Source organism: Globicephala melas, chromosome 3 (genome assembly GCF_963455315.2).
Source record: "Globicephala melas chromosome 3, mGloMel1.2, whole genome shotgun sequence".
Taxonomy (NCBI): Eukaryota; Metazoa; Chordata; class Mammalia; order Artiodactyla; family Delphinidae; genus Globicephala; species Globicephala melas.
In genome coordinates this window covers 168,297,800-168,311,622 of record NC_083316.1, presented here as the reverse complement: position 1 = coordinate 168,311,622, position 13,823 = coordinate 168,297,800, and the positions used below count along the sequence as shown (strand labels likewise).

The 13,823-nt window shown below is 56.8% G+C and overlaps 2 protein-coding genes across 4 annotated transcripts in view; one reads left to right on the top strand and one right to left on the bottom strand.

Moving 5' to 3' along the window:
- DAPK3 (death associated protein kinase 3) overlaps window positions 1-13,823 on the bottom strand; it is a 56,558-nt gene that overhangs the window by 23,947 nt on the left and 18,788 nt on the right. The gene's annotated exons all lie outside the window — the stretch shown is intronic.
- Window positions 1,410-6,329, top strand: NMRK2 (nicotinamide riboside kinase 2). 3 transcript variants are annotated; one of them, XM_030879271.2, is made up of 7 exons: window positions 1,410-1,586; window positions 3,877-3,967; window positions 4,532-4,580; window positions 4,665-4,821; window positions 5,173-5,244; window positions 5,619-5,725; window positions 5,998-6,329. In XM_030879271.2, exons 2-7 carry the CDS (start codon window positions 3,878-3,880, stop codon window positions 6,081-6,083), a joined length of 561 nt encoding a protein of 186 aa, XP_030735131.1. In that variant the 5' UTR covers window positions 1,410-1,586; window position 3,877; the 3' UTR covers window positions 6,084-6,329. The 3 variants fall into 3 exon arrangements, with proteins under 3 accessions (XP_030735131.1, XP_030735132.1, XP_030735130.1); XM_030879270.3 differs by lacking the exon at window positions 1,410-1,586 and adding an exon at window positions 1,917-2,100; XM_030879272.3 differs by lacking the exons at window positions 1,410-1,586; window positions 5,173-5,244 and adding an exon at window positions 1,912-2,100.

Genomic DNA, 13,823 nt, shown 5'->3' with positions numbered 1-13,823 from the left:
CTTTTGGCGCCTGTGAATTATGCTGCTGTAAACATTCACGTACAAGCTTCTGTGGGCACATATGTTTTCATTTCTCTTGGGTAGACACTTTGAAGTGAAATTGGGTCATAAAACCGCCAACTGTTTTCCACAGCGACTGTCCCATTTTCCATCCCCACCAGCAACACACAGGGTCGCCGTATCTCCCCATTCTCACCAACACTCTTTATCGTCCATCTCTTTGACTATGGCTACCCTAGTAGGCGTGAGTGTTCTCTCACTGTGGTTTTGATTTGCATTTCCCTGATAATCAGTGATGCTGAGCATCTTTTCATAATCAGTGATGCTGAGCATGTTTGTTGGCCATGAGTATATCTTCTTTGGAGAAATGTCGATTCAGATTCTTTGCCCATTTTTAAATTGGGTCGTTTGTCTTTTTGTTGTTGACTTGTAAGAGTTCTTTATATATTCTGGCTAGTAACCCCTTACCATATATCAATATATGACTTGTAAAAATTTTCTCCCACACCCTGCTTTGTCTTTTCACTTCCTTAATAACGTCGTTCAATGCACAAGACATTTTTAATTTGATCAAGCCCACTCCCTTTTTTTTATTTTAAAAAAATGTTATTATTTTTCATTAAAAATATTATATTTGGGGCTTCCCTGGTGGCACAGTGGTTAAGAATCCGCCTGCCAATGCAGGGGACACAGGTTCGATCCCTGGTCCGTGAAGATCCCACACGCCGTGGAGCAACTAAGCCCGTGCGCCACAACTACTGAGCCCTTGTGCCACAACTACTGAAGTCTGCGCGCCTACAGCCCATGCTCTACAACAAGAGAAGCCACCGCAATAAGAAGCACGTGCACTGCAACAAAGAGTAGCCCCCGCTCCGTGCAACTAGAGAAAGCCCGTGTGCAGCAACGAAGACGCAACACAGCCGAACATAAATAAATTAAAAATATATGTATTATGTTTATGTGACCATGTAGTGATCAGTTGTCCTTTTTTTTTTTTAGTTGCAGCATGTGAACTCTTAGTTGCAGCATGCGGGATCTAGTTCCCCCACCAGGGATGGAACCCAGGCCCCCTGCATTGGGAATGTGGAGTCTTACCCACTGGACCACGAGGGAAGACACTGGTTGTCATTTTTTAAAGTTAACAAACCTTTAATTTTTCTCAGTTTTAATGTATAACGTGGTAAATATTATCCATGACGATAATCTATTTAAAGAAAAGCTCCCCGGGGCCTCAGTCCTTTTCAAGAGTGGAAAAGGGGTCCTGAAACCAAAAGGTCTCCTCTGGTGGGGAGGCGGGGTGGGGCATGTGGTCCCATCCGGTCAGTAAGGGGGCGGGGATCAGCAGGGCCCTGCCTACCCCACCCCCTAGCTGCTGAGAGGCCTGAAGCCAAACGCAGTGACGCTAGCCCTCACGTGGGCGCCCGCTGAATAGCCACTGGTGTCACGCTGAGATTTCCTGGCGGCCAGGGTCACGAGAACAAAGCTTAAGTTCATCTTGGCATCAACCCCCTTGGAAAAGGAAGTCCCCTGTCGTGTGGTACCTCTGGGACTGGCCCGCTGCTGTCGCTGGAGACGGGGAAGGGGGGGTGAGTTCCTTTTTTCAGCCCCCAGAACCGGCCTTAATGTCAGGGTCAGGCGAGGGTACACACCGGGCTGGATATTTTTAGGGAGGGAGGAGGTGTGGCTGGTTATCTGCCCCGTGGGCAGTCTGGCTAGGAGGGGGCAGGCGGGGAGGAGGGGGGAAGAGGCAGCGGGGTGACTTCCACCCGCACCCCCCTGCCCGGCCGACCCGTGACTAATTTAGGCAAAAGACAGCGTGGAGCTATTTCCATCCAGTGGGAACAGGTGCGGCGTCCCCAGCGCTCCCCGCCCAACACTTCATCGCGCCGCCGGCCGCGCTCCCCATAGGCCGTGGGCCGCCTCCCTGGGGGCGGCCTCCGGGCTGCTCCAGCCTATAAAGGCGCAGGGTTTTCTCAATGAAGCCGGGACGCACTGCGGGGTCGGGCCCAGCCGGGTACCAGGGAGTCGGGAGTTGGCCTGCCAACAGCGGTCCCCGCCGCCCCTCCGCGCGGAGATGAAGTACATTGTGGGCATCGGAGGGTGAGCGTCCAGGGCCCCGGGCGGACCGCCCCGCGGGGGCAAAGGCGCCGAGCTCTCGGGAGAGGCCGGCCGGGTGCTCTCCTGTGCGGGCCGAGGTGGCCTGGGCAGGAGGCCGGGGAATGAATGGAGGGCTGCCTGGCGACTGGTGTCGCAGGGACCCGATGCCCAAGGTCGGAGTGCGGGGAGGGGTCTCTGCCCTCTGTTCGGCACAGGGCCGGGTGCGGGGCCCAATTAAAAAATTCCAAATGTAAGTCACTTCCCCATGCCGCACCCCTGACTAGATTCAGGGGGGGAATAGAAGACTTTATAAAGCCCAGGCCGACCTTCCTTAAGGCGCGCGGGGGGGTGGGGGGCGAAGGGGAGGAAGGTGGGGAAACTCCGACCCCAGGGAGGCACGTGGGCAGGTGCTGCGGGGTCCCCAGAATGGCACTCCCCTGGCTGTGTGGCACCTGCCTTTGCAGCCACTTCTGCTGACCCCAGGCAGGGGCCTTGCCTTCCCGGAGATTTATTACCAGTAACCAGGCCTTTTTAAGATGATGCTCGAGAAGCATTTAGCATAAGCAGGGCTGGCTTGGCGCTCCCACCCGGGAGGTCGCCCTGGGTCCTCCCCCTCTTGGTTTAATGCTCCATCACCCTCTTTAAATTCCTAATAGAGACCAGGGCCCTCCATTTCTGCACGTTCTGTAGCCGGCCCTGAGAGCACCGTGTGTCTTTCAGCAGCAAGTCAAATTAACATCAGGCATGTTCTAACCTGCTCCCCTTAATGTATGGGGGTCACCTTTCCCATTGGCCCTTTTAAACGGCTGCAGGTCCCCCCCCTTCCACACCCAGCTTTCCACCCCTGATTCCTAGGAGAGGGACAACCAGGTCAAGGGGACACTCATTCCCAGAAAGGCCTGACAGCCAGCCTTCTCTGTCCTTCAGCGGCCCCAGTCCAGAGTCCTTAGGGTGACCATCCGTCCTGCTCTTCCTGGGACTGAAGGGTCCCCAGGATTTGTGACTTTGAGCACTAAAACCAGAGACATCCCGGGCACACCAGGATGAGGTGGTCACCTGGCTTTGCCCATTACTTTTTTTAATAATCCTTTCCCTTTGTCATAAGGTGATTATCTCTTCCCGGTTTTGCAGTGAACTGCCGGTTTTCCTATCACAAATATCTTTTTCTCCCCCAGTTTGCACTTGCTTTAACAATTTGGCTTTTTTTAAAGCCCTGCTGAGGCTAAGTCACACGTGGGCCTCAGTTTCCTCGAGCTCCGGGCACCACCTCCTGGGTTTGCAGTAACACTGGACGAGTCTGAACACAGAAAACAGTGCTTCCATGACCCCAGCCAAGGCTGTGTTCACTTTTTTGGTTGTTTGTTTTCATACCCTCTGCCCCCTTTCTCTGTTTCGTCAGGCAGGTGAGCACAGGCCTGTGCCTGGCCCCAGCGGGCAGTGGGCAGTAGTGGGCCAGGCAGTCCAGATCGGCTGATTAGAAAGCCTCCTCTGACCTAACATGAATAGAAATACCCTCTTAGCTCTACTGTTTTACAGGCCTGTGTTTGTTTTGCTTTGTTTTGTTTTTGGCCACGCAGCTTGGCTTGCGGGATCTTAGTTCCCAACCAGGGATCGAATCACGCCCCCTGCAGTGGAAGCGCAGCGTCCTAACCACTGGACCACCAGGAAAGTCCCTACAGGCCTGTGTTTTAGATTTGAGTCTGATCCTGGGGGCCCCTCAGACCCAGAGAGGTCCAGAGAGGGGACCCAGGCAGCCTCACGTGTATGCTCTCTCCACAGCATGACCAACGGCGGCAAGACCACACTGACCAACAGCCTCCTTAAGTCACTGCCCAACTGCTGTGTGATCCACCAGGATGACTTCTTCAAGGTAGCTGCCCTGGCTGGGGACGGGGGGTGGCAGCCCCGAGGAGACTCAGGGGAGCAGACCCCTCCCGGGGCACCCTGGGCTAACCCGAGTCGGGAGATCGAGGGACCGGCGATCTCGGTTACTGAGCACCTACTGCGTGCCTGGCACGTTCTCACGGCACACCCGTTCCCCATGGGACAGATGGGGAAACTGCAGTTCCCAGAGGGTGCGTGCCACCTGGGTGGTACCCTTTATCCTCTGCAACTCCACTTTCCCATCTGCAAAATGGGCTCTGAGCCCGCCCTTGATGCTTTGTGGAGGGTGAGGGGGTAACTAGATCATAGATGCAAAATCACCCCGCCCCTGGTCCCAACAGTCACAAGGTTGGGGAGGGGTTCTGAATGCCAGCCTGGAGCCCCCCACCCCCGCCTGGGACCTCGAAGCCTATGACTATCAGCTGCAGGGGGCCGAGGCAGGCAGGGGCACCCAGACCCTCACTGGGGGCTCTCCAGGCGCTGTCACCCCAGGGTGGGGTAAGGTGGGAAGGCGGGCACTGAGCCCGCGGCTTGGGCTCCTCTGTTTCAGCCCCAAGACCAAATAGCAGTTGGGGAGGACGGCTTCAAACAGTGGGACGGTAAGGACGGACGGCAGCCCCGCGCCCCCTGCCCTCACTGCCCCACGGCCCCCACCCCACCAACACTCGCTTTCCGGCCCCCAGTGCTGGAGTCCCTGGACATGGAGGCCATGCTGAGCACCGTGCAGGCCTGGATGAGCAGCCCCCAGAAGTTCGCCCGTGCCCACGGGGTCAGTGTCCAGCTAGACGCCTCAGACACCCACATCCTCATCCTGGAAGGCTTCCTTCTCTACAGCTACAAGTGAGCATCTCCAGGTCTGGGCCCCGGACAATCTGGGCCCTCCCAGGTCACCAAGTCTCTATTTTGACAGACAACCTTGCTGGGTGACCCTGGGCAGGACATCGTACCTCTTTGGGCCCATCCAAATTGGGAGAGAGGGAGGATTCCATCCTCAGGGTGGGGGGCTAATGCGGGCATAGTAGGAGGCTGGCCGATGCTGGTCCCCTCACTCATCCCTAACCGAATCAGCCCAGACAAACCGCCCCCCCCACAACCAGTCCTCATCACCCAGGAATGTCCCTGGAGGCCAAGGCCATGGGGGGTTGTGTACTTTGACCCACGGGCGCTGACCGGGTCCCCTACCCCTGCCAGGCCCCTGGTAGACTTGTATAGCCGACGGTACTTCCTGACCGTCCCGTACGAAGAGTGCAAGTGGAGGAGAAGGTGAGCTTGGGGGCCCTGTCTGCATTCCCAGGTGGGACCAGGAAACTGGGTAATGCCTGCTGGACATGGCCACCCTGAAGCTGCAGGCTGACGGGCAGCAGGCACCTGGGTGGTCAGTGCTGGGTTCCAGAGGCCCATAGCCTGCGGCCTGGAGAGCGTGGCCCACCCATGCCCTACCCTGGGCATCTCCCAGGCCCACCGGGGAAAATGCTGGAAGTTGGGGCACCCAGGCCCCAGCACGGGGCCCCTGAATCAGTGGGGTCCCCGTTCTCAGTGGTGCCACCCCGACCTAGTTCCCTCACCCCAGGCTCTGCTTGTGGCATCACCCTTGGGCGACATGGGTGTTGCTCATTCTTGCCCATCTCCCTCCCCAGTACTCGACGCTACATGGTCCCCGACCCCCCCGGCCTCTTCGACGGCCACGTGTGGCCTATGTACCAGAAGTATAAGCGGGAGATGGAGGCCAATGGCGTGGAAGTGGGTAAGTCCCTGAGTAAGATGAGGCCAGCTCCTCCCCACTGGGACCATTTGGGAAACCTGAAAGTCCCTCCTCGAGTCTCACCACCAGTCTCTCTCGCTTTGGGCCCCAGAGGCTGGTCTGTTCCCGCAGGCTGACTCTGCAGGCCAGCTTCCTCCTGACCTGCAGTCCTCTAGTCCTCTGTGAGCTGGCCCCCCGCCTCCTGGCAGCAGCCCCAGTGACCCGGGCCACGGTTGGGCCCCCAGGGCCCCTGACTGTGGCCTTTCTGATTTCAGTGTACCTGGACGGCATGAAGTCCCGTGAGGAGCTCTTCCACCAAGTCCTGGAAGACATTCAGAACTCACTTCTGAACCGCTCCTAGGTGTGGCTGGAGAGGAGGGGCCCAGCCCCCAATGCAGGGACCCAGACACAATTCCGGCCACAGTACGGCCAGGCTGGTGGCATCCCAGCCAGACACTGCGTGACCATTTCCCTTTGGGGAAGTCTGTACATATGAGAGTGGAGGCCCCACTCACAGCCCAGCATCTCAGGGCCCAGGCATTCTGTCCCGTGATGCTTCTGTAACCTCGATGGCGGCTTACGTACTAAACCTGATCCTGTTTTTTAATCGTTGGGGTCCAGCCTGTTGTGTTCGACGTGCTGAGAGGGACCCTCCTGCCCCATCTCCTTGGTGCATTGGTGGCATCGGGGGGGGCGACACCGAGGGCTCTGGGCAGTTACAGTCTCCACCCGTTGGATCCATGGCAATGTGACCCTGGGTGGCTGCTTGAGGGTCTTTGGGTCTAGCTTCCTCAAAAGGGAGATCTCCTGCCAGCTTTCAGAAAACAGCACAGCATGGCCCAGAGCAGGGGCTGGGAGGTCAGCCAAGCCTGAGGGTGCCCCTGACTCTTAGCTGAGCCCCGCTGTCACTGCACCCCGGCGCCTCCTCCGTGACTGGAGCTGACACCTACTTCTCATGACCCAGGATGCTCGTAAGGACACACTCCCTGTCCCAGGAACCACATCTCCCTGAGCCTTCCCTAGAATGTTGGTGAGGCAGTTTATCATATATACCCATTTCACAGATGGGAAAACTGAGGCTCAGATATGGTCAGTGGCTTGGGAGCTGGTATTTGAACTCAGGTCTCCTCAGACCCTGTTCTTTTTACCCAAGGGAGTTTGGAAGGCTCCCGTGGAGCCTGAAGACAGGGCGGGGAGGGGGAGGGTGGACGGAGTAAGGGCAGACAGGAGGAGGACAGGGTACCCCTTGACCTGAGGGTGATACCCCAGGGCCAACCGTGGAACTGTAGCCACCCACCCCACTCAGTCCAGAAGGGCAGGAAAAACCTGAAGTGTAGACAGTTTTGGACAAAGCCATTGAACATTTGGAAATTATGGGGGAAAAAAAAAAAACAATTACCAATTAGCAATTCCACTCCTAGAGAAGATAACCAAAAGGATTGAAAACAGGTGTTCAAACAAAAACTTGTACATGAATGATTCAAAGTAGCACTATTCACAGTAGCCAAAAGGTGAGAGCAACCTAAAAAGTCCATCAAATGATGGATGGATAAACAAAACGTGGTCCATCCACACACGGCCTTAGGAAGAAGGAAAGTCTGACACTCAGTACAACATGGATGAACCTTGAGGACATGATGCTCAGTAAAATAAGCCAGACACAGAAGGACAAATACTGTCTGATTCCACGTATATGAAATGTCCAGAACCGGCAAATCCACAGAGATAGAAAGTAGACTCATGGTTGCCAGGGGCTGGGCTTCGGGGGAAGGCGGGGTGCGGGAGTGACTGATGATAGGGACAAGGTTTCTTTTTGGGGTGATGGAATGTTCTGGAATTAGAGATGATGGATGGTTGCACAACGTTGTGAATGCACCAACTGTCACTGAATTGTTCACTTAAAATGATTAATTGTATGTTATGGAAATTTCACCTCAATAAAAAGAAAAGGAAGGGATGCGGGGAGGGAGGATCAGGGCACAGGGGCAGTGAGGGTTCCGTGTGCTTTCATGTTTGTCAGTGGCAAGAAGGCTGTGGGGCGAGGAGTGTGGGCGTCCAGAGCCCTGCCCCCCACTTGCCACACAACACTCCCACTGTCCTCTGAGCTTCCGGCAGTGGCATCCATGGAGTGGGGTCTCCGTGTGCCCCAAGGCTCCCTGCCCTTCACCACAGAACGGGCTGGGCAGCAGGTCGGCGCTACACGTCCTGTCCTGCCCTGGACTCGGGGTCCCAGGCTCCTGGGAAACTGCTCACTTCCTGTGCCCCAGCTGCGGGGAGCCTCCTACTCAGCTGCTGTCCCTTCTAAACACAGCCTTCCTGCCAACAGAAATCACCTAGCGGTGCAATCACCACTGCCCTTTGCCCCTGTGGCCTCACAATACAGCACAGAGCAAAACACAAAGGAGAGAGTGGTAAGCAGATGGACAGACGGACGGCAGCAGAGCCGGGAGGCCCCGCTGGGCCTGGGGCTCATCCCTGGCACTAGCTTCAGCTAAGGCCTCATGCAGCCCCTTCCCCACCAACCTGAAGACCCAGTGCAGATCACTAGTAGGGTGACCAACTGTCCCTATTTTCCAAATACTTTCCCTTTACTTTTTTTTTTTTTTTTTTAATACGTTGCGTGCCTTGCAGTATCTTAGCTCCCCGACCAGGAATTTGAACCTGCGCCCTTGGCAGGGAAAGCGCGGAGTCCTAACCACTGGACTGCCAGGGAATTCCCATCCCTTTACTTTAGCATGGAAAGTCCTGCTTCCCCAGAAATCCCTCAGAACCAACCAACCGAGATGGTTGGTCACCGTATCTGCTAGTCTGCTGGGGGCTGCAGAACAGAGGTGAAAGTGCCCACAGGCCGAGAGTCAGGAGGGGCTGGGTTCCCATCCCTCCCAGGCCATTTACAAGCTGTGTACCTTATGGCTCAGAACACCATGTCCTGGTATGTTTGAGCAGGATTTGAATCTGTTAAGACTCTCCTTGCTTCAAACAAACAAAACCAAAAAGCAAACGACACTATTATGGGCTGAATTGTGTACACTTAAATTCGTATGTTGAAGCCCCTGACCCTTAGGACCTCAGAGTATGACTGCATTTGGAGGTCACTAAGTTAAAGTGGGGTCATGAGGGTGGGCCTTAATCCAGTATGACTGGTGTCCATATAAGAAGAAGTTGGGACACACCGAGGGAAGACCATGTGAGGACACAGGGAGAAGATGCCCACCTGTAAGCCGGGGGGAAAAGAGGCCTCGGGAGGACGAACCTTGCAAATCCAGAGAGACAGAAAGCAGACTCGTGGTTGCCAGGGGCTGGGGAGGGGTGGGGGGTGGCTCCTAGTGGGGATAAAACATTCTCAAGTTTTTTTTTCTTTTTTCGGCCATGCCACGCGGCTTGTGGGATCTTAGTTCCCGGACCAGGGGTTGAACCTGCCCCCTCGGCAGTGACAGTGCAGAGACCTAACCACTGGACCGCCAGGGAATTCCCAAAATATTCTCAAGCTTATCGTAGTTGATGGTTGTACAACCCTGTGAATACACCCCAAAAACTGAAGTTTACACATTAAATGGATAAATTGAACGGTATGTTAATTCTATGTCAATAAAGCTGTTTTTTAAAGTCCTCTGGGCCGGGAATTCCCTGGTAGTCCAGAAGGACTCAATGCTTTCTCTGCCAAGGGCCTGGGTTCAATCCCTGGTTGGGGAACTAAGATCCCACAAGCCTCGAAGCCCCCCCCCCAAAAAAAATCACCCAATGTGACTTTTATTTTATTTGGTGGCATTTCCAACACTTGTGACTTTAATAAAAAATGTACAAAAAAAATGTACAAATGACCATATACTCGCTAACAGCACGTAACTGTCACGCTAATAAATTAGTGCCTGCTTTAACGGGGCACTAAACATTATTCACTCAACAAATGTTTATTGGGTGTGTAGTACTTGGGGCAGCAAAGTATGGCCCATGGGCTAAATCCAGCCCACTGCATGTTTTGGTATAGCCCTCGAGCTAAGAATGGCTTCACATTTTTAAATGGTCATGGGAAAAAATAACAAGAAGAATTAAATTTCGTGACAGATGCAAGTTACATGGAATTCAAATTTCAGCATCTATAAATAAAGTTGTCTTGGCTGGCAGCCACACCTACTTGAGTACGTGTCAGCTGTGGCTGCTTTCAAGCTACACGGCTGAGCTGGGGGGCTGGGGTAGAGACCCTCATGTCTGCACGGCTGAAATCACTCATTTCCTGCAGCGTCTGCTGATGGCTGCAGTGTATGCAAGGTCTGGGGTGGAGGGTGGCGGGAAGAGCCCACTGTGTGTCCTGGAGGGCAGGTGGGAGCTGGTGCAGGGCGTGGAGGGAGCCTCGGACAGCCTGCCAAGGCCTGCCCTTTGTCACAGTCACGGAGCACGGTGAGGCTGATCCTCTGGTCACCAGGCCTGAAATAGTCCAGGATGGGATAGGGACACGGGAGAGGTGGCTCCGGGGCAGCCAGAGCCCTGCCTGGCCACCAGACACCTCGGTCACTATAAGAACAGTAGCGGGATGGGGGACCACCGCATCCTGATTGCACAGCACTTTCCCAGTTTCAGCACTGAAAGTTCCCCAACCTGGGAAAGGCCAGGCCCAGGCAAACTGAGACAGTTTGTCACCCTGATCGGGGCTGACCACCTTGAGTGGTCGGATTATTCTATGACCCGCCTCTCTAGGGCTCAGAGAGGAAAGGGACCTGCCCAAGGTCACTCAGCAGAGCTGAGATCTGAACACGTCTGTCAAATGCTGACCCAGGACCGTCTCCAGCCAAGGAGGTGTGCCAGGCGGCTCACCCTCGCCCCATCCGCCTTCAGTACCCGTATCCCGGGAAGATTCTCTCACTCCTCCCACAGCCACCTGATGGGCCCAGTGAATCCGGCCCCACCTGCCCCTGGCTGGGCAGCTCTGGGCACAGTGTGGACTCCAGCTGGGCTAACCTGTGCGTTTCCTGCAGCCCCTGCCCTCCCCAGACAGAACCCCAAGACTAACCTGACGTGCCCCTGTCACATCCACCAAGCACCCCCTAGGTCAGTGCCTGGCGGTCTTCCCAGGCCCCAGGACGGGACACCCTAAGACCGGGCAGCCTAGAGCGTAAGTGGGCGGCTCCAGAAGCCGGCCGCCTCAGCCCCTTCCTAGAGAGAGATCCCGGGGCAGGTAACGTGCCACCTGCGCCTCAGCGTCCTCCCCTGGGCTTCGGATGCCCATTGCTGCTGGGTTTTTGTGGCAGGTGTTGCCACTCACTGGGACAAGGAGCCCAAGGCCCGCCCCCCCGCTCCAGGCCGGCCCCCAACCCCGGGGAGGGCACTCACACCTGCTGGACCCCTGTCCGGTGTTCGGGATGAGGGCTGGGAATTGTCTCCCATGCTCCTGTGACCAGTACAACCTACTCCTTTTCCGCAGATGAGGAAACTGAGGCTCCCGGAGGTGGAGTCCCTTAGCTGCAGGCCACAAAGGAAGGAAACAGGGTTCCAGGCCAGGCTGGTGCGCCTGGGACGCAGCTGTGCCCACTGTCCTGCCTGGGCTGGCGGCAGGACCAGTCACCGCCAGGCTCCCCTGCGACCCCGGGCCCGGTGGAGGCCCCCCAGCTCCCGATGCCCCCAGCGCCTCCCTCCGAGGTTCCTTCTGAGGCCGTTCGTTCTCCTCCCACCCTCGTGACAGGGCTGGGGCCGCAGACTCCCCCATAACTGCTATGGTATTTATTAGTTTTCTTTATGAGTCTCGCTCATTTTATTGATTTTAACTAAATTCGTTGGAAGAGGAAACTTCATGGCCTTGCTGTGGATGGGAAACCTTGAATTTCCTGAAAGCACGTCGCTACAAACACTAAGAATGCCTGCCCCCCATCCCTCCCCTAAAATCATCCCGGGGAGGCCCAGGGATAAGCACTCCACCTTCCCGGAACGCTGAAGGCTAAGAACAACCTCAGGTCAGTGCTTCTCAACTGGGGGCGACTCTGCCCCCCGCCCAGGGGACACTGGGCAACGTCTGGGGACAACTGTGGTTGTCACACTGGGGGACTCCTGGCATCAAGGGGGTGGGGGCCAGGGATGCTGCTCCACACTCCGCAGTGCCCAGGACAGGCCCACAGCCAAGAACAATCCAGCCCGAATGTCAGCGGTGCCGAGGGGAGACACCCTGGACTAAGGGCAGAGAATTGGCTCAAACCCCCATCCCCCTGGGACTCCCCTGGTGGCGCAGTGGTTAAGAATCTTGCAGGGGACACGGGTTCGAGCCCTGGTCCGGGAAGATCCCACATGCTGCAGAGCAACTAAGCCCGTGAGCCACAACTATTGAGCCCTCGTGCCACAACTACTGAGGCCTGCGTGCTTAGAGCCCGTGCTCTGCAACAAGAGAAGTCACCACAAAGAGAAGCCCGCTCACCACAACTAGAGAAAGCCCACGTGAAGCAATGAAGACCTAAGGCAGACAAAAACAAATTAAACAACAAATTTAAAAAAAAAACGCCCCCTGGAGGCGCCCCGAGTGGGACTCGATGTGCAGAGAAGGCTGAGAGCCCAGGATTGGACAGACCCTGACACAAACCCATGTGACACACACACACTCACGTGCCAGTCATCCTGTGGCTGACACCTTGCTGGGCCAAGTCATTCCCCACCCCCGCGAAGTGGGCCTGGCCTGCCCGCACCAGGGAGCTCACTCCGTGGGGGAGGAGGTGTGGCCTCGGGACTGCTGGGGGCCCAGGCAGGTAGGCGGGACCCCACGGGCCTCTCGCTGGAACCTGGCTCCTCTGAGGCCACCCCAATTCGGAAGCCTTGCCAGGGAGACCCTACCCCACCCCAGCTCACTGCATACAGACAGGCGACCTTCCATGCGAAGCGTCCTCACATGGGCCCCTGGACAGTCCCCCCACCAGAGATCGGCCCTGGGGCCCTTCCCCAAATGTCCTAACAGCCATCGGGGGAGAAAGATGGAGGGAGAGGCTCCAGGCGGTGGGGCAAGCCTGCAGAGCCGGCTCCCGGGGCCCTTCTTTCCTCATTCTATTTCAGGACCCCCCCAACCCCAAGCACTTGCCACTCACGTCAAGTAGCACTCAGGGGCCATCTTAATCAGCAGTTACTCTGCCTGCCCTACCCACGTCCCAACAGGGCCAGGGCGGTCACCTCCAAAGGCTGCCTCCACCTCAGGTGCCGTCTGCCAGGCCCCCGAGGGGGCATCGTTGGGGCAGACTAGGGGGCCAGCCGGTGCCTGGGGGAGGAGCAGGCTGACCGGCACAGACAGGGGGCAGCCATATGCCCTCCGCTGCCACTCAGGAGACCCCCCCGCCAAGTCCTCCCAGCACATTCTGGAGGGAGCCTGGGGCACCCAAGAAATGTCCTCATCACCTCCCCGTTCCCTTTAAGTTTCTCTTCAACAAGCCCGGGAGGGGAGGGGGCGCAGAGGCAACTTTCAATCATGCAAACAGGGCTCACTTCCGCAGGGGTCTGGAAGTCCTCCCATACAGGGACCCTCAAAAATGCAAAACCCCGAGGGGTGGGGTGGGGGACACCGGGGGAGTCGGGGTGGCAGGGGGAGGAAGCCGCGCACTCCCCGAGGGGAGCCGGCACCACGGCCATCACTGCAAGACACACATGCATCCTGGGGTCACCTGGCCAGGGCAGGGGTCCCCGGCTCTCTCCCCTCCAGGACAAGGAGAATCAGGGAGGAGAAGTCCCAGCCCCCTCCTCCTCCTCCCCGCCCCTCACTGCCCTCCTCCCACCTGGGCCGGTTAAGTGCCCCCTAGGCTGTGTTTCAGACGTCCTTTGCATGGGGTATGTCTTTCACCACTGTTCTGTGTCTCACTTTTCAGGCCACAGAGTGGGGCCAGACAGAGGGACAAGGGGATGGTTTCGGTACTTACTTTTCTTTTTCTCTCTGTACAACAGGGGGGCTAAAGGTCTCGGGGGCTGAAGGAGCCTCTCAGGGCTGGCGGGTCTGGCTTTATAGACCACCCCGTGCCCTGGCAGCCCCGCTGGTTATTAATAGCGGCCACCGCCTCTTGCCCAAATATGGTCAGGAGCACAGCAGCTGTGGGTGCGCAGCCCCTGGGCAGGACAGGTGGCGCGAGGACAGCCCTCTGCCCTA